General features: G+C 56.6%; 7 protein-coding genes across 7 annotated transcripts; 2 read left to right on the forward strand and 5 right to left on the reverse strand.

Moving 5' to 3' along the window:
• The first annotated feature begins 109 nt into the window (after positions 1-109).
• On the forward strand, positions 110-3,164 carry C8Q71DRAFT_777687 (uncharacterized protein). The gene is made up of 12 exons (XM_047924728.1): positions 110-267; positions 325-612; positions 665-744; positions 799-836; positions 886-918; positions 971-1,014; positions 1,065-1,154; positions 1,203-1,425; positions 1,473-1,912; positions 1,968-2,039; positions 2,098-2,283; positions 2,333-3,164. The coding sequence occupies exons 1-12, from the start codon at positions 202-204 to the stop codon at positions 3,029-3,031; spliced, it is 2,259 nt and encodes a 752-aa protein (XP_047775190.1). The 5' UTR covers positions 110-201; the 3' UTR covers positions 3,032-3,164.
• C8Q71DRAFT_815280 (Alpha/Beta hydrolase protein) lies at positions 3,165-6,046 on the reverse strand. The gene is made up of 8 exons (XM_047926098.1): positions 5,691-6,046; positions 5,540-5,627; positions 5,320-5,478; positions 5,159-5,270; positions 4,093-5,104; positions 3,988-4,035; positions 3,559-3,928; positions 3,165-3,506 (listed from the first exon to the last, which is right to left on the reverse strand). Exons 2-8 carry the CDS (start codon positions 5,606-5,608, stop codon positions 3,246-3,248), a joined length of 2,031 nt encoding a protein of 676 aa, XP_047775191.1. The 5' UTR covers positions 5,609-5,627; positions 5,691-6,046; the 3' UTR covers positions 3,165-3,245.
• A 1,436-nt stretch (positions 6,047-7,482) lies between these two features.
• Positions 7,483-9,117, forward strand: C8Q71DRAFT_714526 (alpha/beta-hydrolase; the record flags this gene model as incomplete). The annotated part of the gene is made up of 2 exons (XM_047920973.1): positions 7,483-8,061; positions 8,113-9,117. Coding segments are annotated over 2 exons (1,584 nt in total), but the record flags the coding sequence as incomplete, so codon positions are not given.
• Positions 9,118-9,398: 281 nt separating this feature from the next.
• On the reverse strand, positions 9,399-11,810 carry C8Q71DRAFT_777702 (uncharacterized protein). The gene is made up of 6 exons (XM_047924729.1): positions 11,415-11,810; positions 11,211-11,365; positions 10,725-11,157; positions 10,576-10,673; positions 10,445-10,522; positions 9,399-10,395 (listed from the first exon to the last, which is right to left on the reverse strand). The coding sequence occupies exons 1-6, from the start codon at positions 11,739-11,741 to the stop codon at positions 9,873-9,875; spliced, it is 1,614 nt and encodes a 537-aa protein (XP_047775193.1). The 5' UTR covers positions 11,742-11,810; the 3' UTR covers positions 9,399-9,872.
• C8Q71DRAFT_777706 (endoplasmic oxidoreductin) lies at positions 11,811-14,636 on the reverse strand. Its single transcript, XM_047924730.1, has 11 exons — positions 14,434-14,636; positions 14,266-14,382; positions 14,131-14,214; positions 13,828-13,893; positions 13,702-13,765; positions 13,442-13,645; positions 13,324-13,388; positions 13,007-13,267; positions 12,796-12,950; positions 12,556-12,739; positions 11,811-12,476 (listed from the first exon to the last, which is right to left on the reverse strand). Exons 1-11 carry the CDS (start codon positions 14,596-14,598, stop codon positions 12,276-12,278), a joined length of 1,566 nt encoding a protein of 521 aa, XP_047775194.1. The 5' UTR covers positions 14,599-14,636; the 3' UTR covers positions 11,811-12,275.
• An 831-nt stretch (positions 14,637-15,467) lies between these two features.
• On the reverse strand, positions 15,468-19,803 carry C8Q71DRAFT_264500 (uncharacterized protein). Its single transcript, XM_047917392.1, has 6 exons — positions 19,637-19,803; positions 19,138-19,578; positions 18,063-19,084; positions 17,103-18,012; positions 15,803-17,051; positions 15,468-15,747 (listed from the first exon to the last, which is right to left on the reverse strand). The coding sequence occupies exons 1-6, from the start codon at positions 19,661-19,663 to the stop codon at positions 15,659-15,661; spliced, it is 3,738 nt and encodes a 1,245-aa protein (XP_047775195.1). The 5' UTR covers positions 19,664-19,803; the 3' UTR covers positions 15,468-15,658.
• Positions 19,804-20,018: 215 nt separating this feature from the next.
• Positions 20,019-25,546, reverse strand: C8Q71DRAFT_879885 (SNF2 family N-terminal domain-containing protein; the record flags this gene model as incomplete). Its single annotated transcript, XM_047928466.1, has 18 exons — positions 20,019-20,531; positions 20,583-20,740; positions 20,792-20,849; positions 20,902-21,665; positions 21,717-22,197; positions 22,255-22,384; positions 22,446-22,602; positions 22,656-23,047; positions 23,099-23,159; positions 23,212-23,411; positions 23,463-23,501; positions 23,558-23,666; positions 23,728-24,033; positions 24,090-24,671; positions 24,734-25,017; positions 25,069-25,186; positions 25,242-25,259; positions 25,322-25,546. 18 exons carry the CDS (start codon positions 25,544-25,546, stop codon positions 20,303-20,305), a joined length of 4,311 nt encoding a protein of 1,436 aa, XP_047775196.1. The 3' UTR covers positions 20,019-20,302.
• Positions 25,547-26,306: the final 760 nt, after the last annotated feature.

Raw genomic sequence — 26,306 nt, forward strand, 5'->3', positions numbered from 1 at the left:
ACGCTCATTCTTGGACCCCGGTGACGAGCGTCTAATGAAGGCGTTTGGTAGGTTTTCCAAATATGGCAAGCGTCCGGGAGAGTATTGGGCGCCTAGTCCACTGTCTATTCTCATTCTCTTGCACTTCACCACGGGCCAGTGCATCCTTCCCTGCGCACGCGCGCGCAGAGTGCTTACATTCTTCACATTCGCACTCGACAAATGGACAAAACGAAGTCGAAGCTCGTTGCCTTCTTCGACAACGATGATGATGAATCATCGTTTCCAGTGCGGACGGAGACTTATTTAGCTTTCTTGCGCACTCACCGACTGTCTTCATGATAGCAAAAGGAGGTGGACGATCAGAAGCGAACTGTTTTCACACAGGGCGTTGTCAGGAAGTCGAAGCGGGAGAAGGAGAAAGAAGCGGCCGAGGCCAAGCGGAGGGACGAAGAGGAGAATGCTGCTAGGGCATACGCGGAGTTCCTGGACGCATTCCAAGGAGAAGCCGCTGAACGGAAGAAGGGAGGTGCAGCTTTCGTGAAGGCGGGAGAGAGCTCTTCGTATGCGCCTGCTGTGCGTGGTAAAGGAGCTGGTAGCCAAGGCATGCGAGCGTTCGAGTTGGACGCTATGGTGCGTCCGCCGTCCCGGTGTTGCACGATGAAGTCAAACGACCTTGCCACAGAAGTCGCCATCTCCGCCGCCAGTGGCACCTAAACCAAAGGGGAAACGAGCGATGGACTCTTTCCTCGAGGAGATCAAAAGGTATGCCTCCAAGCGTTACTGTCGGATTGAACTTGACATCCCCGCTTGGCATAGAGAGCAGGCCGATCGCGAATCGAGGCTCTCCCGACATGGTGTGTTCTGAACTTGAATATACGCTGTGTCTACTCACACGATGTGCAGTTACACACGGAAGATCCGTTACTTCGATCGCTGGTACGTCGATCCTACGTGCAGTTTGTTCAGAGCCTGAATGCGCTTGGGACAGCATATGAGGGGCAAAGCGGAAGCAAGGATAGAGGAGATCCTCAGGTACGTCTCAACCAACCCACTTGCTGTGATGATCATAACGGGCGATCTAGTCAACAAACATATTCGTGGCCAACTTGCCTTCACATGTAACAGAACAGAGCCTAGGTACATTCTTTGCTCGTTGTGGACCAGTTGGTTCGGTACGTCTCTATCACCCTCTCCATGACCCGGTCTATATGTCCTGTTAGGTGAAAATTATGTGGCCCAGAGGAGATGCCACGCAAGGGCCTGGCGCGGATATGACTGCTTCTCGGCGGACGAAGAATACAGGGCTGAGCGGCTTCGTGTCATACATGAAGCGCAAGGACGCAGAGGCAGCGCTGAGAGAGCTAGACGGCTTCGATTGGGGAGGATCAATCCTTCGAGTCGGGTGGAGCAAGGCAGTTCCGATAGCTGTCAAGCCACTTTATGGTGTGTGCCTCCTTGGACCAAGAGATGCGTTGACTTAGATTCAATAGTAACGAAGAAGACGTTTTCGCGGTCACGATCACGATCACGGTCAAGGTCAAGGTCAAGGTCGCGTAGTCGCTCACGCGAGCGGAGTGGACAGCGCCGCTCGTACTCCCGCTCGCGTTCTCGATCCCGTTCTCGAGATCACGATCGTGGCGGATTTCGGTCTGCGCGGCGATCAACAAGTCGCTCGGTCGGTCGGGACTACTCTCGCTCGCCCTCTGGCTACCGGCGCCGATCAACAAGTCGTAGACGATTCGCCAGTCGATCGCCTGGGCCGCGCTCCCGTAGCCCGCGCACCGTGCATCTTGGGCTCGATGAGGAAGAGATATCCGACAAATTTATCCGAATGGTGGCCAATGAAGTCAAGGGACATGATGGGGAGTACGAGGTTAGTCTCAAAGAGATGGAAAAGGGGAATCCTAGATATGCCTTCTTGAAACGCGACGTAAGTCTGGTCCATAAAATACCACATCAGCATGGGATTCCTGATACAGGCGCAGCACCGGAGAAACAAGTACTATCGGTCATTGTTGAATCACAACGAGGCCTTGGAGCCAGAGTTCGATGATGATGTATAGCGTGTTCCTCCCTTCAGGCGTTGCCGCGATTCTCACCTGGGACATTGGTCAGGGATACAATTCAGTATATTCTACGGACTCCGCCGAAGAATCGGAAAGGGAACATGGTAGGAAGAACGAGCTGGGCAAGCGTGCTCGGAAACGATTCGAGGCGATGCTACGTGCATTGAGTGGCAAGCGCGGAGAGATTGCAAGATGCATGGCGTTCAGTCTGGAACACGCCGAAGCAGCGGCGGAGGCGAGTGGTGGAGCTAATGATCTACACACTGTGCTGACGCAAACCACAGGTTTCTGACATAATCATCGCATCCTTGGTCATTGACGGTACACCGGTGCCACGCAAAGTCGCGCGTCTGCACCTCATCTGCGACATCCTGCACAACTCAGCCGCACCCCTGCCTATGGCTTGGAAATTCCGACAAGAGTTCCAGTCACGCCTTGGGCTTGTCTTCGACCACCTCTCGACCATCTACCACTCGTTCCCCGGCCGCATCACTGCGGAGACCTTCAAGAAGCAAATCGCCGCGATCATTGACATCTGGGAAGACTGGATCGTCTTCCCGCCTGACTTCACGGCCGAACTGCGGGCGCGGCTGGAGGGCTCGACCATAGAGGACGCTCAGCCTCAAGAGGAGGTGAAGACGATCGAAGTGAAGCAGAGAACACCCGCGGCGTCCAAATTCAAGGCGAGTTCATTCAAGCCCGCCGAGGAAGTCACCAAGGAAGCCGAGCCAGCGGCAGACTCGGACGAGGGGGAACAAATGGATCTGGGCAGCGACGACGAGGATAGCATTCCAGTCAAGGACGTCAGCGTTCCACTGGCCGAGGACATCGACGGGGAGCCTATGGATGACGTCGATGGCGTGACGATCGATGACATTGACGGTGTGCCTATGGATGACATTGATGGTGAACCCATCGGTGGTGAGCCTATTGACGGCGAGCCCATGGAGGAGGACAAAGACGGAGTAGCCGCTGACGTATGAGGCATGAACTCCACAATACTCCGCAAGGTATCCAGTGTAGCATACCTCCGATCTTGTGTACCGTCTTGCAGCATATTTACTTTTGGATCCGTTTACATGGTACATCATATCATAACACACTGAAACAGAATGGCTTACAGGAGATCCAGATCACAACATGCACGCATTACATATGTACAGGTAAGTATTCTCTCTAGTATTCTCTCTCGCACGGCTAGTCAAGGGCATTGCCACCAGTACTGTACACGGGCAGCCCTTCCTCCAACTCATCGTCGATGTCTCCCAAGCCCAGCACTTCTTGGTAGAACGCAAGCTCCTGCTCGATCGCCAACTCCATGGTCTTGGTCTTGCGCCAGCCATGTGCCTCGCCCTCGAACAGCCTGTACTCTACTCGACCGCCCTGCGCCTTGACGGCCTCGACGATGGCCTGCGCGTGTGAGGGAGGCGCCATGGGGTCTTCACTGCCCTGCATAATCTGTGTGCGAGTGATCAGACGGATAGCACAATCAAACGCCGGCACAACGCACTAGAAGGGGCGGGAATCCCAGCTTGCCAATGTTCCCCAAATTATACAGCGGCGTGCGCTCCTTATACACCTCAGGAATCTCGTCTGGCGAGCCGCCGACGAGGCGCTGGATTTGGTGCAGCAGAAACTTGTGCATGCCGCGTGCGAGCGCGCGCATGTCCGCCGCACCGTGCATGCACGTCGCGGCCACGAACGTCCTGCGCTCGCCGGGGCGGCAGCACGCGGCGAGCGCGATGTACCCGCCCGTGGAGCGCCCGCGGATGATGCTCCGCCGCGCGTCGATGAGTGGGTGCGGCGCGGCGGAGAGCGACTTCATGGCGTGAATGCAGTCTTGGACGTCTATCACGCCCCATTGGCCGTTGAGTCGCTCGCTGTATCCGAAGGTAATCAATGCGGGTATTCTAAGCTGGAGGTTTGATGGAGCACTTACATGTATTCTCGACCAAAGCCAGCACTACCGCTGTAGTTCACGTCCACCCTATACAGGTATCAGTACTATCCACTTCACAACGCAACATGGGCAACTAGGACGTACCATGCGAAGCCACGACTCGTGAAGAACTGCACTTCCCACCTGAACCCCTGCGAGGCATGGATATTCGGTCCTCCATGCGCATTCACGATGCACGGCGGCTTCTCGCCACCAAGGCCCTTGTAGTTCGGGTTTGTCGGCGGGTAGTACAGCACATGCAGCGGGCCGTCGTTAGCGGGGTTTTTCAGCGTGATCGACTTCGCGATCGATATCATCGACGGCGCGAGGGGGAGCGCAAAGCCGCCCGTGAGCTCCTTGAACGTCGGGTTCATGTCCTCGTCGAGCGTGCAGAGGACGATCGCCTCAGGGCTGTCAACGCTCTGCGCGCGAAAGACGACGACATTGTCGCGCACGCGCTTGACCACGGGGATGTGGACGTACGGGCACTCGAGCTCCTCAGCCTCGCCGTCCGCGAGATTGAGCACGTACAGGTAGCTCCGCCCGTCGCGCACCGCGGCGTAGAGCACTCGGCCGGCGGCGAGGTCGAGCGGCACGCTGAACTCCCAGCCGAGGCACCACCGCGGCAGGCTGAAGTCGACGTCGACGGACTCGTCAAGCACGGGCGCGGCCGCGCGCGTGGAGACGATGTACTTCCAGGGGTTCTGGTAGCCGGATTCGTCGCATGTGTAGATGAGCACGTCATCTGACGCCCAGAGCGGGTAGGTCGCGCTGACGTTGCGCGGGACGCCGCCGACGTGCGCGGTGTCGCTGAGTGTGAGTGCGCTGTCGGAGGCGTGGACGGAAGCGACGTAGATCTGTCCGCCCTCCCAGGACATGTCTGGGTGGGACCATTGCTCCCAGGCGAGGTGGGTGCCGTCAGGAGAGAAGCAGGGCCCGGAGTAAAAGTCTGCGCCTGAAACGAGCGTGGTGACGGTCTGTGTCCAGCTGTTGATGACGCAGAGGGTGTTGACGACGTCCGTGGGCGCGGGCTTGGTGTGGTCTTCGAGGATGGCGACTATGAGGTTTGGTTGCTTCGGGTGGATTGCGAACTTCGCGAATCTGTGGGCCTCGTTGACTACAATATCTAATTGACATTGTTGTACATGCAAGGGAAGGTTAAGACACGTACCAGGGGTGATTGGCTGCGGGTCTTCCGACCTGCCCACGGCGTACACCCGATTGTCTGATGCATTTGAGAAGTAGACAATGCCATTGTAGGCCGAAGCAGGAGCACCGCCAATCTGGCAACTAGTAAGAACGTAACCCAGACGAGGTCTTTGTGTTACACACCTCATGTACACGACTCCTCGCATCCCATGTCTTGCGCATCACTTCACGCTTAGTCTCCGTGAAGACAATGGCATCGCGTCCGCCCTCGGATGGTCTCGCTTCTGTGTGGTAGATGGTTCCTGTTGTTGGGTCGACAAACACATCGTCTGCCGGAAACGACTGGAGGCGTTGTGAGCCACAAAACGAACAGATTAGCAGTCGAACAAGGAGTCATGCGTACAGGTCTGTGACAGACGTCTTGTGCCTCGATGGGCGAATGCCATGTACCATATCGCGCGGCTTCAGCCATCGTCAATCGGATCTTAGTTCTAGAAAGAGTCAAATGGGATCAGCGTGGGTTCTGGGACTGACGATGGTCAGACAGGGCGTACATGAGACTCAGACCTCTACGCGTCCGCGACCTAAGTTTGCAGTGTCACTCGGGGCAGATCGCAGCGTGTCGTCGTGATTCGGACGAGCTTCGTTGAATACAAAGCAGCAAGTAGATCAAGTGGAGAATGACGACTAGGGCAAGACTTGGTTGCGGTGTATCCCATACATCGCCTTAGGAGGCGCTATAACAACATCGGGATCTGCTGATCGGATGGCACCCATGCCAGTGCGGTAGTTTCGCACAATTCGGCGGCTTCAGAGAGCTCGTGTCGTGATGGGATGACATCCGGAATGTCTGACTGAATTATGACCGCGCTAGAGGATGAGAGCTCGAAGGTCGCGGAGGGTGGGCAAGACAGCAGTGGATCATTTCGATACTCAGATCCATCGGGACATGAGTGCGTTCGGCGCCTACTAATTCGAATGGGCTCGTCGCCAACTCGATCATTTACTGCAGCTGTCATTGTGCAATATTCACAAATTGTATTCCTGCCCAGCTGTGATCAACCGGTTGGTAGTTACTACTCACGGTACGAGGTCTGTGTCCCGGATAAATACCCCAAGGCACGTACTACTACCGTCGACACTAAGACACCAATAGACCTTTCTGACAACGGAAAACCAAGGACTCTCGAGCCGGCATAGTATAACAAGTCGATCCGCTCCAGGTCGCGTCCGTCCGATCTTATGAATCCTCATCGACACGTGCCTCAACTTTCGGCAATGAGCCGACATCTACTAGTAGTCACCTTGGAACAGTGGGACAGATATCATGGTATGTTCGTTGGCTTCCTAGGAGGCGTGGGGCCGCCGTAGGCCATTTCGCCGCTAGCGAGCACCACAGACGACGCTTGACTCCGGGTCGTGCTTCTCTGCATGATTGCGCAGGAAAGTTGTCAATGCTCTGTAACTTGAATGCGCTTTCGGCGATGAAGAAGTTGACATGGCTGTTCAAGAACGTTCAAGCTCAATCTTCAAGTTATTTCCATTTCCCGGTGAAAACACCGCAGGAAGAAGGCCTTCTTCCTCCGCTCGTAATTTGGCACCAATGCGATCATGTCCGGCCCATTCAAGTTGCCACTGTAAGTCATGTACACTGCCGGTTCAGTACAATTTGTCCAGATCACCCATTTGTACTCCGCACAGATTTGAGTCCTCTTCGTGCAGTGACATCGCGTGATGATACTGGTATAGGGGCCCATCGCTCGAATCAGCCCCCAAAAGATTTCAGTATGCGCCGCCCGAGGTGAGACCTGTCAGTATGGAAATAGGGAAAGCGTACACAGTACCCTGGCTCAGGCTGGTTGACATCGGCGGTCCGTTCTGCTACCACAGAAGCGCAACTAGAAACAGCAAGTCCTGTGGAGGTACATGTAACGCCCTGCGGTCGTGCGGAGGTGAGCGCTGCGAAGCGAGACAGCCACCCTGGAGCGCTGACACTGGCTCCCCAACTTGAATCTCTCGCCTCCAAGTTCAGGACACTACCCCACTGCGGCCCTATCCCTGCATCTCTCTCTCTGAGTTCGGACTATGTGCGTCAAAGGCGCTCAAGTTTACAAGGGGGATGAGACTGGTTCGCTATCCCATTACCGAACTCGACGGTGGCACGCACGAGTACCGTCTCTAGTGCTGCTGTCACTGGTCGCCCTAGTTTTCCTTTACTCAAAAAACGTTACCACGTTGAATCGGTATGCCACCTTCGTTTCTCCAGCCGAAAGTCGCTGGGACACGGTGAGCAACACCCGATTCGAGAGTTGTGCCTCTGTTCAAACCGATCACACCTAGATTTAACCATCTGAAGACATCGGCTGGACATCGTGCTTCGACGGATTTCGTTGCGCGTTACTCACGGTTCCCATGGACTATCAGTCAGACTCCCCGGACGCGGCGACAGCCACCATCGCGCTCCAGATGCTCCCGGCCAAAGATTCCCTCGACGTGCAGGGCACCATCCTCATCAATCCAGGTGGCCCTGGCCAGTCGGGGACCGTGGGTATCAATCGGTGGGGGAGGCATATTGCCGAAATCGTTGGTGGAAACTACAACATCCTAGGCTTTGACCCGCGAGGTACTGGTGCCAGCACACCGTCGGCACAGTGCTTCGAATCCGACTTTCACCATCAGCTGTTTGGTATGGGAGCCAGACGAAGATTGTTAAGTCTCGACGACGACTCTGTAGCTGAAGCCCGCGGCTGGGAGCAACTCGCCGGGCAGCAGTGCATGGAAGTGTTGGACAGAAATAGCACGGACGCACCTGGCGAGATATCGGCATTGAGGCCCGGGAGGTTCATGAGCAGTGCCAGTGTCGCGACGGATATGCTCACAATCATAGATAAGTTGGGTCAGGATAAGTTGAATTACTGGGGATTCGTAAGTGCCGATTTCTCTCTGGGCTGGAAAGTACTTACCTATAGATCGCAGAGCTATGGTACCGTCTTGGGTCAATACTTTGCCACCATGTACCCCAAGAGAGTGGGCCGACTTGTCCTAGACGGCGTATGCGATGCACAGAAGTACCTCGAGGCCCGGTGGAACGGCAATCTCCTCGACACCGATGCCGTCGAGGCGTCATTCTACCATTTCTGCTTTGAAGGCGGTCCCGGAAAATGCCCGCTGTACGAGGCATCCCCCACCCTCATCCGCAACCGCGTTTACGCCATTAGAGATACGCTCAGACGCTCTCCGATCCCAGTGCAGCACGCGCACGGACCTGCGCTACTTACGGAAGCTGCGCTGGACATGCTTACATTTGGGGCCCTGTATATCCCCATCCGATACTTTGCTACTTTAGCGGAGATCCTGGTGGCCGCAGAGAAACGGGACCAGAAAACACTGGCCAACTTCGCCGCGTTCTTCTCGCCAACGATGTCATGCGACTGCGACCCTATTCCCGGCCAACTCCCGTCAAACGAGGCGTTCTCTGCCATCGCATGCAGCGATGGTGACCCGGTCTCGTACGACCCCGAAAGCCACGCGCGATACTTCCGCAACATGTCGTCAGACTCTCCGAGGTTCGCCCCAGTCTGGGGGAACTACTACCTCCGCTGTACGGAGTGGAAAATCCGCCCCAAATGGCGGTACACCGGCCCCTTCGGCTCGCCCAACACGTCGAGCCCGCTGCTCTTCGTATCGCCCAAGTACGACACCGTCTGTCCTCTGGCGCAGGCGCGCGCCGCGCACGCCCGCTTCCCCGGCTCGGCGTTGCTCGTCCAGGACTCGTATGGCCACACTGTTCCGTCCGCGCCTTCGGTGTGCACTGCGAGGCACATCCGGGCGTATTTCCAGAACGGCACGCTCCCTGAAGAAGGGACGGAATGCGGGGCAGATGAAGTGCCATTCGTGGGCGAGACGGTCCCCGGTGATCTTTCGGTAGATGACAGACAACTACTGGATACACTGAAAGCCTTTGCACGAGTTATACCGTAGTTATGTAACGGCCTCCCCACCGCGGCGTTAGTGTTGCGATCAATATGAGTGCTAGAGTCTTCTTGGAGCGGACCCAGTCTTCCATCGGCATTGCCATTGGTCCCTGATAGCAAACCGCGACCCAGGTAGAGTGTTTGCATCACGATGGCGTTGCTTGATTTATGGTGTACGAGTACTGTGGCCAATGATCAATGACATGCAAGAGTTCTGACTTCGAGTGCAACCTACAGCTGTCTGCTACTGTGACGAGAATCAGGAGACAGAGCAGATACCTACAACCTCTGCATACCAAGGATTCTAATTGTGTGTCCACCAATGCCCACCGGTGAGGGAGCATCCATGCCAATGACCGTGTGTTTCAACTGCATGCTATTAGTAACTGGTACTGGATGAGAGACTGCAATATAGACAGACGATGATGCATACCGCGAACTTTAGGGAGCGTGAGTAGGTTACGGTGCAGTAGACACAAATGGCGCTGCCGCAAAACGCCAGGAGGATATGAGCGACGACGAATGACGAAAGAACGAGTGAAGAGGCCGACCCCTATGTAGGAAAAGCACAACACAGCGAAGGACCCTGGGTGTCAATGCAGCATGAAGATGGGCGTGTCCCTTCCCATCTGTCCGAAGCTAAAAGTACACTATTCTACACGACGAGGGACACATCCAGCGGACGACCGACCCAGCGAAAAGCATGCGCACGCGACCTGTGCGCCCGTTGATAGGCTGCCAGAGGGCCGCGCACGCGCCTGGCTATGTGCCGAACAGCAGCGCGGCGGGGCTCAGTGTTGAGATGACCTCGATGCCACCCTGCCTGCCGAAGTACTTCGGAGTTGGCGGTACGGATGGTCGTGGTGGCACTCCTACCCATCCCGTTAGCCTCGATGATTGCATGGTGTCGAATATCAAGGTCCGACCCATCTCCACGTCTGCGTTCGTCGTCCCCGTACTCGTTGACACTACGTCTCCGTCCAGATAGCTGACGTCGACCTGCGCAAGCTGCGCTACACTGTTGACGTTACTGCTGAACACGTCCGCGGTTGCGAATGTTGTCGAAACATCGAAGACGCCAGTGTATGCGCTGTCAACGGCGACGAGTGCCTGGCCAACGCTGCTCTCTGCGCGGAGGCGCAGGACACCAGCGGCAGATCCCGGAGCGTGATCAACGAAAACAGTGAGAGGTGCGTTGAATGTCTCGAAACGTGTTATGAAGTTGGGCATCCTGGACGAATCGGCGTCTTGAGGAAGGAAGAGACAGACGCTGGCATTTAATGGACTGTGCTGGATAAGTGTCTGTAAGGCAACTGATAGGGCGAAATACTCACGCATTCCCTGTGCTCACGTCTAGGAAGGTGGGTTCTGCATGTCCAGAATTATGAAGGGAAATGTTTACGTCGATCGGACTACGCAAACGTCAATTACCGTCAACCCATAAGACAACAAACAATGTACGTACGCAGAGACGGTTTCCAGCACCAATGACTCTGTGACATTGAAGTTGCCCTGAATGCCTGCCAAGGCCGTCTTCACCTCTAGGGACGTAGCGTCGATTGACTGCACGAGGCGTGAGCGTCTCACAACCAGTATAAGGGACAATACACTCACCGCTACCGATACCAGCGACTGCGGCCCGCCTAATGTGACCTTGTCGAAGCTCACCCAATCCGACAGGCTTTCGAAGTACTGGGCGAAATGGGGAAGCATCGTGACGAACTCGGAGATGTACAATGGCTGAGCTTGCGGGAATAGGAAGGTCACGTTGAACGATAGCGAGTCGCTTGCCGATAGGTTTGACGGCACGTAGAGATACAGTCCACTGCTGTTCGAGACATTCATGAGACACACGCTCGTTTGATCCTTCAGACTCTGGCTGGAATAGTACATGGCGACGGAGACGATGCCGTCCCTTGCGTAGGGATCGGCATTGATGCCGACCGACAGCGTTCCAGAGATGTCTTGCAGTGTCGACGGGTCGCTTTGATACGACACGTTTGACTGCAGGAACACAAGGCTGTTGAGGTGCACATTGTATTGCAGGCTATCGCAGAGGATGAGCGGTGGCATCACGATGCACTGATTATGGACACGTACGTCGAGGATGAAGGGGTATGCTCTGTCCATGCGTTGCATCCTACGGCGAGAGACTTTGGGAGCGTCGTAGCGCTGTCCGATATCAAACTCAGACTGCTGCTGCTGCCTCCTTTGGGCGGAAACGGACTGTGCTCCGAGGCGCGATGTCGAAGCTTCTGGTCTACAGTGAGTATCAAGACCGCACGCTCAAGACCGACCACGTACCACCACAATAATGGGAACACCGACAGCGACGGTAATCACGAAGTACACTACCAGAGCGTAGAGAAGCGCCCTGCGAAAACGACGGTGGGCATTCTTTGGCCACCACTTCCGCGCGGCCTTTTCGGGCTGCTGCTGGTCTGGCTCTTGCCGATGTGTCTGTGCCTCGAGCTCCTCTGGGGGACATTGTACGCCCTGGGCTTGGGACTGGGAGATCTCGTAAGAGGGGAGAGAGGGAGTCGGGGTTGCAGGGCGGTGGACAGAACGGGAGTCGGCGATGAGCTTGTCGGGGTCAGAGAACGGATCTTCGCTGTCGTCGAGGATAATCATCGTCACCGACGCGCGGTGAAGGGCATCGAGCGAGCGAGCAGCAGGTGATGGCGGATGGCGGGAAGGAGTGGGCGTTGGTCGTCGCTGCCTCCCACGCGCCCATCCCGCCGGGCTTGTCACGGTCACGCTGCCCTCCCGTCACAGGCACATCCTCCGTCACAATGTTTCTCCCATCTTGGCAACCGCTGTCGTTCGTCCCGCTCGAAGGTCCCCCATGCTCTGCGTGCACCAGCACACAGCACATATCCTCCAACGTGGCCAGCGACGTCCGACGCCTACAACGCATACAACGTCGCGCACCCGACCACTCTCGCCACGACCAGGGCGGTACCTGATGATTTGCATATTCGCACAGCCCGACCCGAGAATGGATCGTCCTTGTGCGCTATTCATCTGCCTTAGCGCGCGGCTTCCGTAAGTGAGTATCTTCCAGTCAGAATAGCCACACAAGCGAAGTCCATTATTACTGCTATACAGTCCCTCAGACTATAGATAGTACACGTGTACGCGGTGCCCCACGATGCGCAACCGTTCTCAGAGGTCGCTCCTCGGGCCCTGATCCTTGCCCGAGATCTCGAAGAGCGACGCGACGTGGTCGACCGCGCTCCGGAGGCCCTCCAGCAGCCCCTGTACACAGCCGACGGTCCCGTCCCTGCACGCCCGTAGCCACACCAGCAGATCGGCGAGGAACATGTCCGGTGCGGTGTCCTTCCCCGCGACGGGCGAGTGGAGTGACTGTGAGAACAACACCGAAGTAAGGGAGATACGTCAGCCCACCCGGACCACGGAGGGAAAGCTCTCGAAGAAGACGCACCCTGGGAGGCCCGGAGGCGGCGGATGCCGCCGCTTCAATCATACGCTCTTCGTCCTGCGCGTTCGCTGCCGCCCATAACCTGCGGAAATCGTTCACCGCGGCGAGGCTCTCCGAGAACCGGTGGAGGGTGTTGATGAGCGCGACGACTTCTGAGCGCTGGAGGAGGTTCGGGTTCGCCGACGGACTGCGCATAGGAGCCCATTAGCTATGGTATTGATCGAGGACAGCCATGGCACGTACTCTAATGTCTTCTCATCTAACTGGAAGAGCACCTTCAGCGCGGTGGCGACGCCCATCGTCTGCACCTTGCCCCAGAGACGGCACTTGTCACACCCAACGCAGTCCATTATCCGCGTCACGTTACGGAAGTGGTCCTTGAACTCCTCCTTCAACATCTACACAGCCCGCGGGTCAGCATCAGCTAGAACATCAAGAGAGCGGGGCCACGCACGTTTGCATTCTCCCCGCGGAAGAGTACAGTCTCGTCGAACTTGCCGACCGCAGTCGCGACGTCGATCACTCGCCCGAGTCTTTGATGTGTCTCCAAATGCACGCCTTTCTCGTGGTCATCTGTACCACAGTAGTCGTATGCAGATAGGTATGGGCCGAGGCGCGCTACTGCACGCAGGAGAAGTACGACATCGAAATAGAGGTACTGGAGTCGCTCCGGATATGCCGCTACGCGGTTGATGAAGCACTGGAGGTCTGGGCCCTAGGACGGCATTCTCAGCGATTACAATGACGAGTCCATGACGTTGAGGGACATACCCATTGTCCGGTGCTCTGGTCCATCATGTCATGGCAAATGTGCGTCGAGATACTCGTATGCAGACCTAAGACCATTTCATTAGGCCATTGTCATTACCCAACCACACGGAGAACTTACCCGAGATGATCTTGTAGTAAACACGCTGCTCAAGACACTCTCCGTCCGCACGCGTGATGTCCGGCACAGGTTCATTTAACACAGCGTGCTGCGACAGACCGAAACAGTTCTCCGAGTAGATGGCAGACCACACTCGGTGCGCGGACGGCCCGATGTAGCCCGTAAAACGCTCGGGGTTCAGCGTTAGATCTACATACTCGCCGTCTGCGATGACCAACAGTGGTCAGATCACGTTCGGCAATTAGAAGCAGCGGACATACCTGTAGGATCATCGAGGAAGCAATAGTCGGAGTCGCGGTAGTAGCAGCCAGGAAGTCGGATCCCCTGTTTATGAGTACAAGCCATAAGTTTGACCGCCCAAGTTCAGCAATATCAGGAGGACGAACCTCGCCTTGCGAAAGCATCTCAACTTTACTGAGAGCCGCTGCCCTCCACCTCTCTGGGATTTCACTCTGCAACGAGACAGTGGGTTAGTGCATGCACTTAAAATATGTGGACAGCGGCATATATCTGTAGCGCAGAGCCTGAAAGAGGGATATGCGTCGCTTCTGAGTGCTGCGACATTCCCGGGACAGAATGCCGACACTTTCTCCCGAGAATGTGGCGATGCTCAAACACAGTAATGAGTCAAACAGGAGGTTCCTGACAGGGTCCGCGCATAAGCCGCATCCACAATACAAAAAGCTCACCTCGTCTACTGTTGTGATACCGCATTCTCTATTGGCACAGAAACCATTCTCCTCCCAGTACGGACAGTCACGGTAGAGGTCAACCTAATACTAGTTGAGGAGGTGGTCAGAAAATAACTTGTCAGAGTAACGCACCCGGAAGTATTTGAAGAATGGCGTCTCGACCAGTGAATGCAACTGATTGAAAAGCTCGTCGTTAACGCTTTCAATCGTCTCGTAGTCGCAGAGGGTCGTCTCTATAGGACCTGTAAGCTTCGATCGTATCAATAGAAGTCTCACAGAATAGGAGAAAGTAGAGCATACATGGTTCTCGCAGACCGCTTCCTTCACCGGCTCATGCTCCAGAACGTTCTGCACCTGGTCCTTCCGCACGACGGGCTCGGAAAGAAAGGAGGGCGATTGGGATGCATACGCAAGGGAATCTAATATAAGACTAAAGGAGAGGGCGAGTAGATGTCGAGGTAACATTGTGTGCGGGGAAAGGACGGTGGTGGCTGGACTGAAATGCGAGAAAGCCGGACTTATAGCCGGCTTATGACATCGACGGACACGTATGCGGTGCCCGAGGTGTGCCCGAGGCTCGTCCAGCCAGCCGCAGACACGTCGCCTACCTGTTTGCACCATGTTCCCGACTGCCTCCAGAACGGCCAGTCGTCTCTGGACTTCTCTTTGTCCCTCCGCATTTCATACAACGTTGAAGTTATCGGACCAAATGCACTGCCTGTCAACTCGTGGCGTGGCCTTGTCTCTGTTTCAGCGTCACAACTGGTCAGAACGACGTATCATAACTATGCCCGACTCTCTGTATGCACCAACAGCACTTCGGGCGCAGAACATCGGGTTCATTGCCAATCGTGCCTCGCGGGAGTATCAGGCTGATTATAGATTCGCTTCAGGTCGTGGACACTGGCCGCGAAACTGGCATGCAAAGGGAAGTCAGTCAGTATACTACACCGCTGTAACCTTCATACTAGACCTCTCGAGGGGACAAGTCGCGAGGGTTGAATATAGACATGTGCTTGAGTGGTGTTTGACAACGAGGTATGTACATAGGTCAGCTGCTGTAAGTATGCGGGGTGGAGGATACACTCGACTTCAAAGCTTCATGTCTGACTCCGAGTGGGTGTGTCCCCCTGGCTCAACTTGACTCAGTATTGATGGCTTGCTGATGACGCCACCCACATCCCGGGCGAGCCTTGGGCAAGCCTGGGGTCAACGATGCGTTTCGTTCAACTTGGATTGGCCTATGGGCAAGTCGCCGCGCCAAAGATCCGAGGGCAGATGGAGGATCGTTCTCAGATCGTTCACTCTCGAGACACATGTACGCTCAAAGTCAGGTCGCTCCATGTTTTTTCGTCGAAGTCTCCACGGATATGATGCCACCACAGTATCGTCCTAGTGATGTAGAGAGATGTAATTCCGAGAGCTAGCGTGTACGATTATTTCTTTGGACCCTCCCCCGCTACCCACAATAACATTAACCCACGGAGAACGGCATGAGCAGAGCGATAACAAAGCAACGTTAATTTTACGCGTCACGGCGGCCCCGAGAGCGAGAGTTCGTGTTTGCGATTTTCAGGATCGCCTCCTTCGCCGTCTCGATAGCAGTCTCGGAGCCTGAAGAATTGGCATCAGCATTGTCCGCTTGGGAACCTCACTACTTTTAACTTACCGATGATGACGATGGTGGTGTCTTCGCGGCTCACGGTGATATCCGCACCGCTCTCGTTGCGGAGGCGGGCAACGTTGGCGCCCTTCGACCCAACGATCCTGGGGAAGGACGTCCGATCGGGCAGCGTGAGGAAACCGACATGCGACATTTTCTCGGCGTGCTCGATAGCACCCTGAGTCATCTTCAGAGCGCGGTCCAAGCCCGCCTGGTCCCGCGCCTTGAAGGTCCACTCGGAGTCACCCTCCTCGGCGTCCTCGTAGTTAGGAACGACCTGCCACTGGACGCCGGAAGACGGGGTCTCGGCATCGGGATCGTCGATACGGGCTTCTGTGGCACCCTCCTGAGGAGCAGGGTTCGGAGGGACGGCTGGCTTCTGGGGCATGGCGGACTGCTCAACCTGCACGCCCGACGTCCTCAGGTTACGGAAGAAGTTGCCCTGCTGCGTCACTGCGTGGTGATACTTGAGCGGAACCGTCACGGTAGCGGTGACAGCCTCAGGCGCAGGAGGCTTGACTTGCGTCTTGAGCTCCTCGACCGCCTTCTCGCATGCAGCGCGAGGACCGGTGACCTTGACCAGGTTCGCGGGGTCGACGGCGGCAAACTCAGCCTCGTTCGCGAGCTCCCCGACTTGGTTGTATGAGCGCGAGCCGGGGAACTGCACCTGGACGCCGAGACGGTTCTGCAGCTCGTTGAGGTGCTGGCCGCCGCGGCCAATGAGAGCGCGGTGTTGTGCGGCGGGGACCTCGACGCCGAGAGTGACACGGTCACGAAGAGTAGCAGCGATCTTCTCCAGCTCGACCTTGAGCTTGGCGACGACCTTCGGCTCGCCACGAAGGCGGACTTCATCTCCTGTCTCACCCTGCCTAGGAAAGCGGACTAGGCCGGCCTGGGCCTTCGCATCCGCAGGACCGCCGCAACGAAGGATGAGCTCCTTGAGGCCCTGTCCACCGGCACCGATGATGCTACGGTGGAACTTGCTCTCAACGTTGACGGCGTCCGTAGTCTCCTCGCCGACTTGGTCAGAGATCGCCAGGATGGCAGCCTTCGCCTCTGCGATGGCCTGCTTCGTCCCGCGCACCGAGATGTTGGCAATCTTCTCGTCTCCGGCCTTGTCGACGTCGATCTGAGCTCCGGTCGTGTCCTTGATCTCGTTGATAGTGGCACCGGCTCTGCCGAGGACGCGAGCCACCGAGCGAGCTGGGATGGTGAACGAGATAACGTTGTTGGACTCCTTCTCGAACTCAACCGCCTAGAGTAACTTCAGTAAATCGTGCTCAATGGACTGGAACAGGCTACGAACATCAAGTAGCTCTGCCTTAGCGCCGGCGACGCCCTTCTTGCCACCCTTCACCAGGACCTCATCGGGCTTGAGTTGCTCTCTGGTCCTGGCGTCACCGTTCTCCTCGCGAGGGAAGATGATCTTGACGCTGTACTTCTCTTCCAGGCGGACGACGTACTTGCCGCTTTGACCAATGAGCCCCGAATGATACTGGTGAGAGATCTTAAGAACCTCCGAGGTCTCGTCCGCAAGGCGCTCGACCTGGGTGAGGATCCTCTTCTTGGCTTCCTCGACGTTCTCCTTGCGCCCGGTGATCTTGACATGGGATGACTGTTGAACGACCTTCTTTTTCCTGCTGACAACCTGCTCCTTGTCGTCCGCGTCGTCCGCGAAGTCAATCTTGACGCCGAGCGTGTCCCGCAGCTTGTTAACCCCGGCGCCTTGGGCACCGACGATGCGACCGACGTACTCGCGACCAATGTCGAATTCGGTCGAGTAGCTGCTCACCACTGCGTCGTTCTTGGCGTCCTCGACGATCTTGAGGATTTCCTTGACGGCGCGATCGACATCCGCGCTCGTGCCGCGGACCATGATCACGTCCTCAGTGGATGCATCTCCGACGTCCGCGCCGACCTTGACGGACAACGTCTTGTCCTCGCCGATGATAGCGTTCAGCGTGGTCCCTTTCTGTCCAACCACAGCGTCATGCCATTTCTTTTCAACCGAAATCGTCTGGGTCTTGACGTCCGCAGCATCCTTCGCCATCTTCAGGAGCTCCTTCTCAACGTCTTCGAGATTCTTGACTTTCTCAACAGGAGAAGGGGAGGCGGACGGCGACGTAGGGTCGTAAACCAGCAGGACCAATGACTGCTCAGCAGACTCCGGAGGAAAGAACACCGAAACATTGTGAGCTTCGTGGAACGCCCGAATCCTGAATATGATCATAAGCGATCACTCGTATGCGCAAGACGATCATCTTACTTCTTAGCATTCTTCGGCGAGTTGATGATCCGGTGTACCAACCAGTCGATCTGCACCTCCTTGGTAGCGCTGAACAGCTTGCCAATCAAGGCGGAGAACATGCTGACCGCAGAGTCGACCGCAGACTTCTCTCCGACCATGTCCACGTTGACAACAGTCGCCTTATCCAGGGTAGACAATGCGGGCGTGTATACCGAGCAACCAGGGTTCTGCGTGCTGAGCGTCTGCGCATACCCTACCCGCGTGAAGTAGGTCAGCAGCTGGCGAGTTACAGGTGAGGGACCGGGCAGAGGGAATTCGTGAATGTACGCCGAATTCGCCTTCTGCATGACAGCCTGTACACCATTGCCCACGTCGATCGGCTTGCCCCAGATGATGAGCTCCTCGCTCGGCTCCTCCGGTTTCGGGACGACGACGACGCACTTCGAAGTGGCCTGGATGTCCTCTGCATCCTTGCCGGTGAGAAGCCGGTGCTGACGCTTGGGCAAAGAGAACTTGATCTGCGTCACTTCTGCCTTGTAGTAGTCCATGGCACTCCGGATGGTGTCGACAACGCGGCCGACAGCCTCGCGTTCACCGGTGACCGTGATCTCGCGCGCATCTACGTCGAGCGAGAGTTGTATCTCCTCGCCCTTCGCAGCTCCTTCGAATCTCTCGCGATGAGGTTTCAGGAAGGGGAGGATATGGGCCGGGATGTCGCGCACGCGCTGAGTAGAACGGGAGCGTTTCGTGGCGATAATTTCCTTGAGCGAGGCCTCCGCTTCCTGCGCGAGCGGCTGTGGTCCAGTGATCGTGATCGGAATTGTGGGCTCTTCCTCCTCCTCTTCATCACCCAGAGGAGCAGGAGAAGCTACACCAGAGGCCGGGTGCGCACTGCCGTTCCCATTGGGTAGAGGAAGGGTATCGCGGCGCGGGATGTCGACTCTAACACCCGTTTGGTCGCGAATCTTCTTGAGCGTCGCGCCCTTGGGTCCAATAATCGTCGGAATCGTAGATGCCGGAGCGTTAAGAGTCAAGGACACCTTAAAAACATATATGAAAGGTGTGTTCTAACCTACACCACGATGTCACGTACCACAGGACTGAGATGCGCAAGGAGAGCACGCTTAGCCTTCTCCAGGTCCTTCTGAGATTCAGACTTGAGGAAGAACGTAGTCTGACGAGACCGGGAGTTGGTGGACGCCTCCAACCTGACCTTGTACTGCGACATGACCTGCTTCATGACCTCTCCCGACGAGATCGACTTGCCATCCTTGCCGACGGCAGCAATCTCGGCCGAGGAGAGGATGAACGAGTCCGAGAACAGAGGTGCCTTCTGGACAGTAGGTCTAATGCGGGGACCGGCAGCACTCCAAGCAGAAGCAGGAGCCCTATTCCCGTTCGGAACGGCGCTGGAAGGAGCCAGCGACGGGAACGCCTCCTGGGAGTCGGTGTCGAGAGTACCGTTGGCCTGTACACCAGGAGTGGAAACAGGGGAAACCGGAGTCGGCTCCTGGGTGTCGAAGCCGTGTTTCTTCTGAAATGAAAGCCGTTCAGCGTCACAGACGTTGTAGGGGTCAGCGTCACTGCCATACCTGGAGGTCTGCAGCCGAGAAAGACATATCGAGGGGGTTGAACGGGTGTCCGAAGAGCACTGAGCCTGTGACGGGTTAAACCTAGCAACACACGGGAAGCGTGTCGCAGCAAATACTGAGGGATGGTAGGGGTTTGTGTTTAATGTCTGCGACTACGTGGTACGCTGCTAGCTCATCGCTGAGGATGTGGGAATAAACTACCAAAGAAGGTAAACCGAGTCTCGATCCGGTCGCATTCAGTACCGACCACCTTCCGAACCGTGCGGCTCCGATGCTTACCATCAGTCCATGGCTATGGCATCAGCATTTGCATACTACTTTGCGCTATGTCTTGAGTTCTCAATGGTTGCTGGTGCATCAATGCGCAAGCAGACACACCCAATGAACAGAACAAAGCAGGGTTTCATCGTTTCGAGTGAGGTATGCGTGTTGTACAAATTGACCAGAGAGAGTAACTACGGGCTATACCAACGACACAGGAGCACCAAAGCAAAAGAGGATCACTGAGACAGACTGAGAGCACGGAAAATAAGAATACTGTACAGGCGAGTATAATAGGCGGACTGTAATGTGGACCGGACGTAAGCTAGACAGTACGATAATTGTGGTAGTCCTGTAAGCAGCAGCAGAAGAGCACGAGCGAGAGCGTCGACGTCCAGCACGACGTCATCGGTACTTGTTGTTCGCGAGCGATGTTGTCGTGGACGACGATGGGATCGCAGAACCGCCATTCCGAGAAACCGTGGTCGATCCCGAGCTCAAGCGTGGCTTCTTGGCAGCGCTTGGGCCATCGCTCGACGACGCACGCGGTGCGCTCTCCTTCATGACCATCTTGGCGTGAATCTCTTCAAGCTTCCCCGCCTTCACCTTCTTTGGCCAGAACAAGGTCACGAAACTACACAAACGATGAGCCAACCAATAGCAGGGTCACAGAGACGATACGTACGTCCACAAGTGTCTACGCCATCTATCGCGGTCTTCACCAGCAGTTTGCTTCTGGACAAGAACCGCCTCTATTCGCTTGCCGATAGCGGCCAGCGATTCTTTGAGGATGGTAACCTTCTCGTCCCGTGGCATATCACCTCCAGAGAGTTTGAGGTTTTTCTAGGCACCGGAATATGAGCAGTAGCAGCGAGTGAATAGCATCTTACGCACCAGTTGCTTCTTCACGGGTCGCAACTCTTCCTTCGTCGCTGCCTCATCCATGGATGGACTGTGGGCATGCAGTTAGTCGGGACTCCTGGGGCCAATGAAGAATGACCTACCATTCGTCAGAGGAAGAAGAGTCGGTGAAAGTCGGCGTTGGGCGCCGCTTCCTTCTCTTCGTGCTTCCCTCATCAACAGAGGCAACCGCCTCGCTCTCTGCCCTCCGCTTCAGGCCGTTTGAGTACGACGACGAAGCGATTGGCGGCGGTGGAGATGCGGACATGCCAAGAGACGCGCCTTTGCGGTGCAGCGTCGTCGTGATCGCCTTGATCTTCTCGTCATGCTCCCGCAGCTGGCTGAGCAGGTAGTCTCCTCGTCGGACCAGGTGGATGGCATTAGGAATGGGCTTCGTCGAAGCGTCCTCGCCTTTTTTGCCCTCTTCCAAGAAGAACTTGCCGTCGAGCCCTAGCCCGGGGTCCTTAGCCATGGCCTCCCAGTTGCCGAAGCCGTACACATATGCGCCAACTAGGAGCATGGAGTCCTCTTGGGGTCCCCATCGACCAGACCAGTTGAGCGTGGGACGAATGTTGTCCACCGGGATCTGCCACTGGTATACGTCCGGGACATCCTTGAGGTAGTCGTACAGGATGCGCAGCTCGCGGTGTCTCGAGACTACCGTCTCCGCATTGATGTTGCCGACGTTCTTGTACGTGACCAGCACCGCCTTGCTCTTCTGAGCATTCGTCAGGGTCTCACCGGCAGCCATGCGCGACCGCTTCTCGGCGTTGCTCTCGTCGACTGCCCGGGAACAAAGATCGACAATCTCATCGGAGGTATCCATGATCATACCGCGGTTCTTGTCCTGAAGTTTGGCCTCGGTGACCTGACAAAGGTACGTGAGTATGATGACCTATCATGACAATTCGCAACTTACGATGACGTCGTACCGCTGCCGGATGTCGCCCCACCGCTGTAAACTCCGGATGAGGACACGGACGTCGCGCTCTTTGAGCTCGAGGGCCTTCTGACTCGCAGACTTGCGTTGAGGAGCAGGATGCTTCGGCTTCTTGAGGGGGGGTTGCGAAGGGGCGTGGTCGACGTCCATACCCTCGTACGACACTTGGGCATGAGACCGTTTCCGGTCCTTCGTCTCCTCGGCAGCGAGCTCCTCTGCTCTCCGCTGGTCCTCTTCACTCTCAAACTGTTGCCGGGCCTCAGCGGGGATGATGTCCTCCCAGGCCATGTCGTTCTTCACGTCGCTGATGTTGGCAAACTGTGCCAGGAAGCCTTCGCCACCCAGTGAAGCGCCGTCAGCGGAGGATGCGACAGTCTCGTGAGCCTCGGCGCGGTTGAGGATGTCGTCTAAGTCCATCTCGTCGAGTTTCTTCGACTGGTCAGTGTCATCCTTGTCGAAGCTTAAAGACAAGATGCCAATCAGACCAAGCGGGAGAGTGTAACAAGAACGTGCTTACATCTTCTGCGCACCGTACTTGAGCACAGCATGGAGCTCGTCCTTGCTCAAGTCGTTGGGCTTCGATGGGTCCTTCGTAGTCGTCGCCTTCGAGCTGAGGTGCGCTTGCGACGTGTCCATCTGATTGATGACTGTGCGGGTGAATGGCGTCATGACCAGGCCGTCGCCGCGTTGTGTGAAATATGAACTCACTGGCATACTCCAGCACCATCTTCTTCTTGGCACGCTCCAGCATGTCCTCCTCCATGGTGTCCTTGCTCACGAAGCGGTACACGCTGACGTGCGACTTCTGGCCGATACGGTGTGCCCGCGCCATGGCCTGCAGGTCGTTCTGCGGGTTCCAGTCGCTCTGAACGGGGCATGAGCAGCGTGTTCTGGCGCGGAAAGTAGAAGGACACCCACGTCAAATATGATCACCGTGTCGGCGGTCTCGAGATTGATACCCAGACCTCCTGCGCGTGTCGAGAGAAGGAACGCGAAGTCTGTTGAGCCCGGCGCATTAAAGTGCGCAATGGCCTTCTTGCGGAGTTCAGAAGAGATCATGCCGTCGAGTCGTTGATGCGGGTAGCTTCGCATGACCATATAGTCACTAAGGATATCAAGCATCCGGACCATCTGGCTGAAAATGAGGACACGGTGTCCATCCTGCCGCAGTCGAGCCAGCAACTTGTCGAGCAGCACCATCTTTCCGCTGCTCATGACGAGGCCTTTCAGTGTCTCTTCCTCGTTATCAGTCTTCCCCTCGGCACCGTCGAATAGGTACGGGTGGTTCGCCGCCTTCTTCAACTCCATGACTAAATAGGGCGTCAGGCACCCGCGGTAGGGCACATAGCGGCCGGACTCACCGATATTCAGCAAGCTGATGTTGCTATTGCCATTGGCACTCTTGACCAGGCCTTGGAAGTTCTGAGGACACATCGTCACACAATACCAATAGGCATAATATCAGCGAACTCACCTTCGTCAAGATGTTCTTATAGAAGTGCGTCTGGAGCCCACTCATCTCGACACGGAGGATGCGCTCGCTCTTCGAAGGCATTGACGTGAGGACATCGCGCTTTAGTCGGCGAAGCATCAGCGACTCGAGCTGTTTGTGCAGTTCCTTGATCTTCTCCTCATGGTCAGCATCCGCGAGGTCAAACTCGTTGGAGAGCTGGACTGCATTGCTTATCAGCGCTCTGCCCCAGACCCTGAACTACGCGCACTTACACTTCTCCGGCATGAGGAAGTGCATCAACGACAAGAGCTCTGCGGGCGGAGACGTGGTCAGTGCCCGCCGACCGCACGTCAGCCAAGCCTCGCACCTTTCACGTTGTTCTGCAGCGGAGTGCCTGTAATGAGCAACTTCGAGGCGGCCGGGAACGACCTCAACGCCTCATAGAGCTGACTCTCGGAGTTCTTGAGTCGGTGTGCCTGGATGGGTGATCAGCGGGCGTTCCGCTGGTCCTTGCCTCGAAAGCAGTATGTGACATACCTCATCAACAGCAAGCACCTGCCACTTGATATCCCCGAGTTCCTTCGAATCACGCAATGTGATTTCGTAGGTCGTCAGAAGCACATTCATCTTGAGCTTCTTGTTTGAGGGCCCAAACTCGTATTTCCTGATGACCTCCCGTGCAAAGGCGGTACCGGTGTACTTAATGACGTTCAGATCAGGCGCCCAGGTCGCGAATTGCATCTCCCAAGCTGTGATCGTCGACAGCGGGACAATGACAAGGAACGGGCCATACTGCCGCAATTCGTGGAATAGGTACGACAAGAACGACACCGTCTGTACCGTCTGCGAAAGAAGGATAGGTATGAGGGCACTGCGTAGATCGGCGAGCTGATACTCACCTTGCCCAGACCCATCTCGTCAGCCAAGATACCATTCTCGCCCTTGCTCCAGAGATAGGCGAGCCAGTTCAGGCCCGTGAGCTGGAAGTCTTTGAGCTCTCCACCCGTCACTGTCAGATACTCGGGGTCTTCCTTGATCTTCTGGAAAGTTGGTCGTGCATGGCGCGGGTAGCTGATGCTCTTGTAAGGGAACTTCGCTTCTGCCTCGCGCTTCCTGAACGCCTCGAGCTGGTCTTTCGCGTTAGACCGAATCTCCTCGAGCAGTTCCCATGTGCAATGGTCGTAGTTGAGGTTCGTCCACTTGCAGAAGTACTCGACCGCGCCACTGCTCGTCTCGCGCTGGGCGACGACACGGTCAGCGATCTTGTATGTTTCGAGCTCCTCTTTCTCGCGCTCCTTAGCGAGTAGAAGGCCCTCCTTCTCCTCACGAGAGGTCTCGGGTGACCTGAGGCGCTCCTGGTATGTCTTGTACGCCTTGATGTAGTTGTCTACCCGCTTAATACCCTTGTATCTCTTCAAAAACTCATAGACTTCGTCGGTATTGTGCAAATGCGAGAAGTTCTTCCACTTTATGTGGAAGCGCTGTGCATTGTGGCGAGGCCGTCAGGACATGTGCCGGAAGTATATACGCGCACAGTACTCACAATGTTCCGCGTCCAGTCGTCCGCAGGGTCGTCCTCGTGTCCCTCGTCTCGACAGTGTCCCAGAACAGCCTCGATTTCATCGTAATCCTCAGTGACAGCGTCGACGTATGTCCCTTCGGGAACGTCTTCGTCGAATTGCTCGAAGTCTTGGACGTCGTCCACATAGTTTGGGATTCTACCGCCTCTGCTAGACACGCGTATTTCGTTCGCCTTCGCCTTCTTTTTCTTCTTCGACTTCGAGCCATAGTCCGAATCGGAGTCAGACCCAGAATGTCGAGTTGTCACTAGCAGAGAGTCACTTTGACGAGTACGTGAAGACCATGCACATAACGCACCCTTTGGCTTCGGCCTCGACGGGGCCTTCTTCTTCGGAGCCTTCTTCTTAGAGGACCCATACTCCTCGTCTGCGTACGACGCGTCCTCATCGTCGTCTTCAGGCTCATCTGAGTAACCCTACCATCACGCGTGAGGACAAATATAGAAGGTTGACAGCCAACCCGAGACGTACCGATTCTTCGTCCTTGATCTAACGCGCATATACCCATGGTCCGTCAACATAGACCTGCAGATCGCCACACTATCACTCACAACTCCGTTCTTTATATATGGTGAACTGTGGCCATTGGTCTTGGCAACAGGCTGGGTCTCCTCCTCGTCGACCTCCTCACCCTCAGCATCGGCATCGGGGTCCTTCTTGATATCGACGTCGATATCGGAGTCAAGCTGCATGGAGGCGTCGCTGTCTGAGCTGCCGTCGAGCGGGGAGCGGGAGGTCGACTGCATCGGGCGGCCGTCGTCATCGGGCGGCGACATGGAGGACTCGTAGTCGTGGGCGAGGGAGTTCAGGGTGGGCAACGTGGGGGAGGACGAGGGGGGCGGGGTGGAGGGTGGGAAGAGGCCCGGCGATGGCGTTGACAAGGTCTTTCACGAGCGCCAGAGCGGCCAGCCCAGCTCGGACAGGGTTCGCACGCGTGCGCCGGAGGTGGCCATCGCAGGGCTCGTCACTGGCCAGCGTGCCCAACTCCGCCGCTCGCCACGCATCTTATCTCCCTCTCCGGGGCCTCTCGCACACGGGCCCTCTTCTCCTCGCAGCCCGCATCGCACACTGCCTCTTCCAGCTGCCCTCGGTCCTCGCACCAGCGGCCCCGGCGTCGCCCACACTGGCACCGGCGCGGCGACCATCACCACCACTGCCTCATCCCCTGTGCACGCGCAGCCCGTGGGAGTCCGCGTCGCCGAAGCGCCGTCGCGGGCCATCCGGCGTGCTCCCGGCAGCACGTTCTCGAGCGGTCGTCACCGCCGCCACCAGTGACGACCACCCGAGGCTCGACCCCGAGCCTGTCACACCTGCCCTGTCACATCTGTCACGCGCCCGCCCAGTCGGCACTTTCCCACGCTGCCCCCTGCTCACTGTCCCCGACGACGAGCAGCTACTCGCCGCCATGGTGCGGTCTCTCTGCTTACAGGACTCACAGGTATGTGGCGCCGCACCGCAGAGGACCGCATCGCCAAGTGACGGTGACGGCTCTTCTCGTGGCCGGGCTCATCGTCCCTATCGGCGCGTCTCACAGCC

Source organism: Rhodofomes roseus, assembly GCF_022264815.1.
Source record: "Rhodofomes roseus strain CIRM-BRFM 1785 chromosome Unknown C8Q71scaffold_22, whole genome shotgun sequence".
NCBI lineage: Eukaryota > Fungi > Basidiomycota > Agaricomycetes > Polyporales > Fomitopsidaceae > Rhodofomes > Rhodofomes roseus.

Excerpts from the sequence above, each read along its gene's own strand:
- C8Q71DRAFT_777706 (XM_047924730.1), bottom strand. The coding sequence starts at position 14,598 with ATGTTACCTCGACATCTACTCGCCCTCTCCTTTAGTCTTATATTAGAT. Across the intron at positions 13,894-14,130 it reads GTATCACAACAGTAGACGAG|AGTGAAATCCCAGAGAGGTG; the intron begins GTGAGCTTTTTG and ends GTCTCGTTGCAG. Across the intron at positions 12,477-12,555 it reads CCGCCTCCGGGCCTCCCAGG|TCACTCCACTCGCCCGTCGC; the intron begins GTGCGTCTTCTT and ends TTGTTCTCACAG.
- C8Q71DRAFT_777687 (XM_047924728.1), top strand. The coding sequence starts at position 202 with ATGGACAAAACGAAGTCGAAGCTCGTTGCCTTCTTCGACAACGATGAT. Across the intron at positions 1,155-1,202 it reads GTTGTGGACCAGTTGGTTCG|GTGAAAATTATGTGGCCCAG; the intron begins GTACGTCTCTAT and ends ATGTCCTGTTAG. Across the intron at positions 2,040-2,097 it reads AGCCAGAGTTCGATGATGAT|GGATACAATTCAGTATATTC; the intron begins GTATAGCGTGTT and ends GACATTGGTCAG.
- C8Q71DRAFT_815280 (XM_047926098.1), bottom strand. The coding sequence starts at position 5,608 with ATGGCTGAAGCCGCGCGATATGGTACATGGCATTCGCCCATCGAGGCA. Across the intron at positions 4,036-4,092 it reads ACGAGTCGTGGCTTCGCATG|GGTGGACGTGAACTACAGCG; the intron begins GTACGTCCTAGT and ends ATACCTGTATAG. Across the intron at positions 3,929-3,987 it reads GGCTTTGGTCGAGAATACAT|CGAGCGACTCAACGGCCAAT; the intron begins GTAAGTGCTCCA and ends CTTCGGATACAG.
- C8Q71DRAFT_777702 (XM_047924729.1), bottom strand. The coding sequence starts at position 11,741 with ATGATTATCCTCGACGACAGCGAAGATCCGTTCTCTGACCCCGACAAG. Across the intron at positions 11,366-11,414 it reads GTGTTCCCATTATTGTGGTG|AAGCTTCGACATCGCGCCTC; the intron begins GTACGTGGTCGG and ends ACTGTAGACCAG. Across the intron at positions 10,674-10,724 it reads AGTCGCTGGTATCGGTAGCG|TCAATCGACGCTACGTCCCT; the intron begins GTGAGTGTATTG and ends CGCCTCGTGCAG.
- C8Q71DRAFT_264500 (XM_047917392.1), bottom strand. The coding sequence starts at position 19,663 with ATGTCTTTCTCGGCTGCAGACCTCCAG. Across the intron at positions 19,085-19,137 it reads TTGCGCATCTCAGTCCTGTG|GTGTCCTTGACTCTTAACGC; the intron begins GTACGTGACATC and ends TATGTTTTTAAG. Across the intron at positions 18,013-18,062 it reads TCGCCGAAGAATGCTAAGAA|GATTCGGGCGTTCCACGAAG; the intron begins GTAAGATGATCG and ends GATCATATTCAG.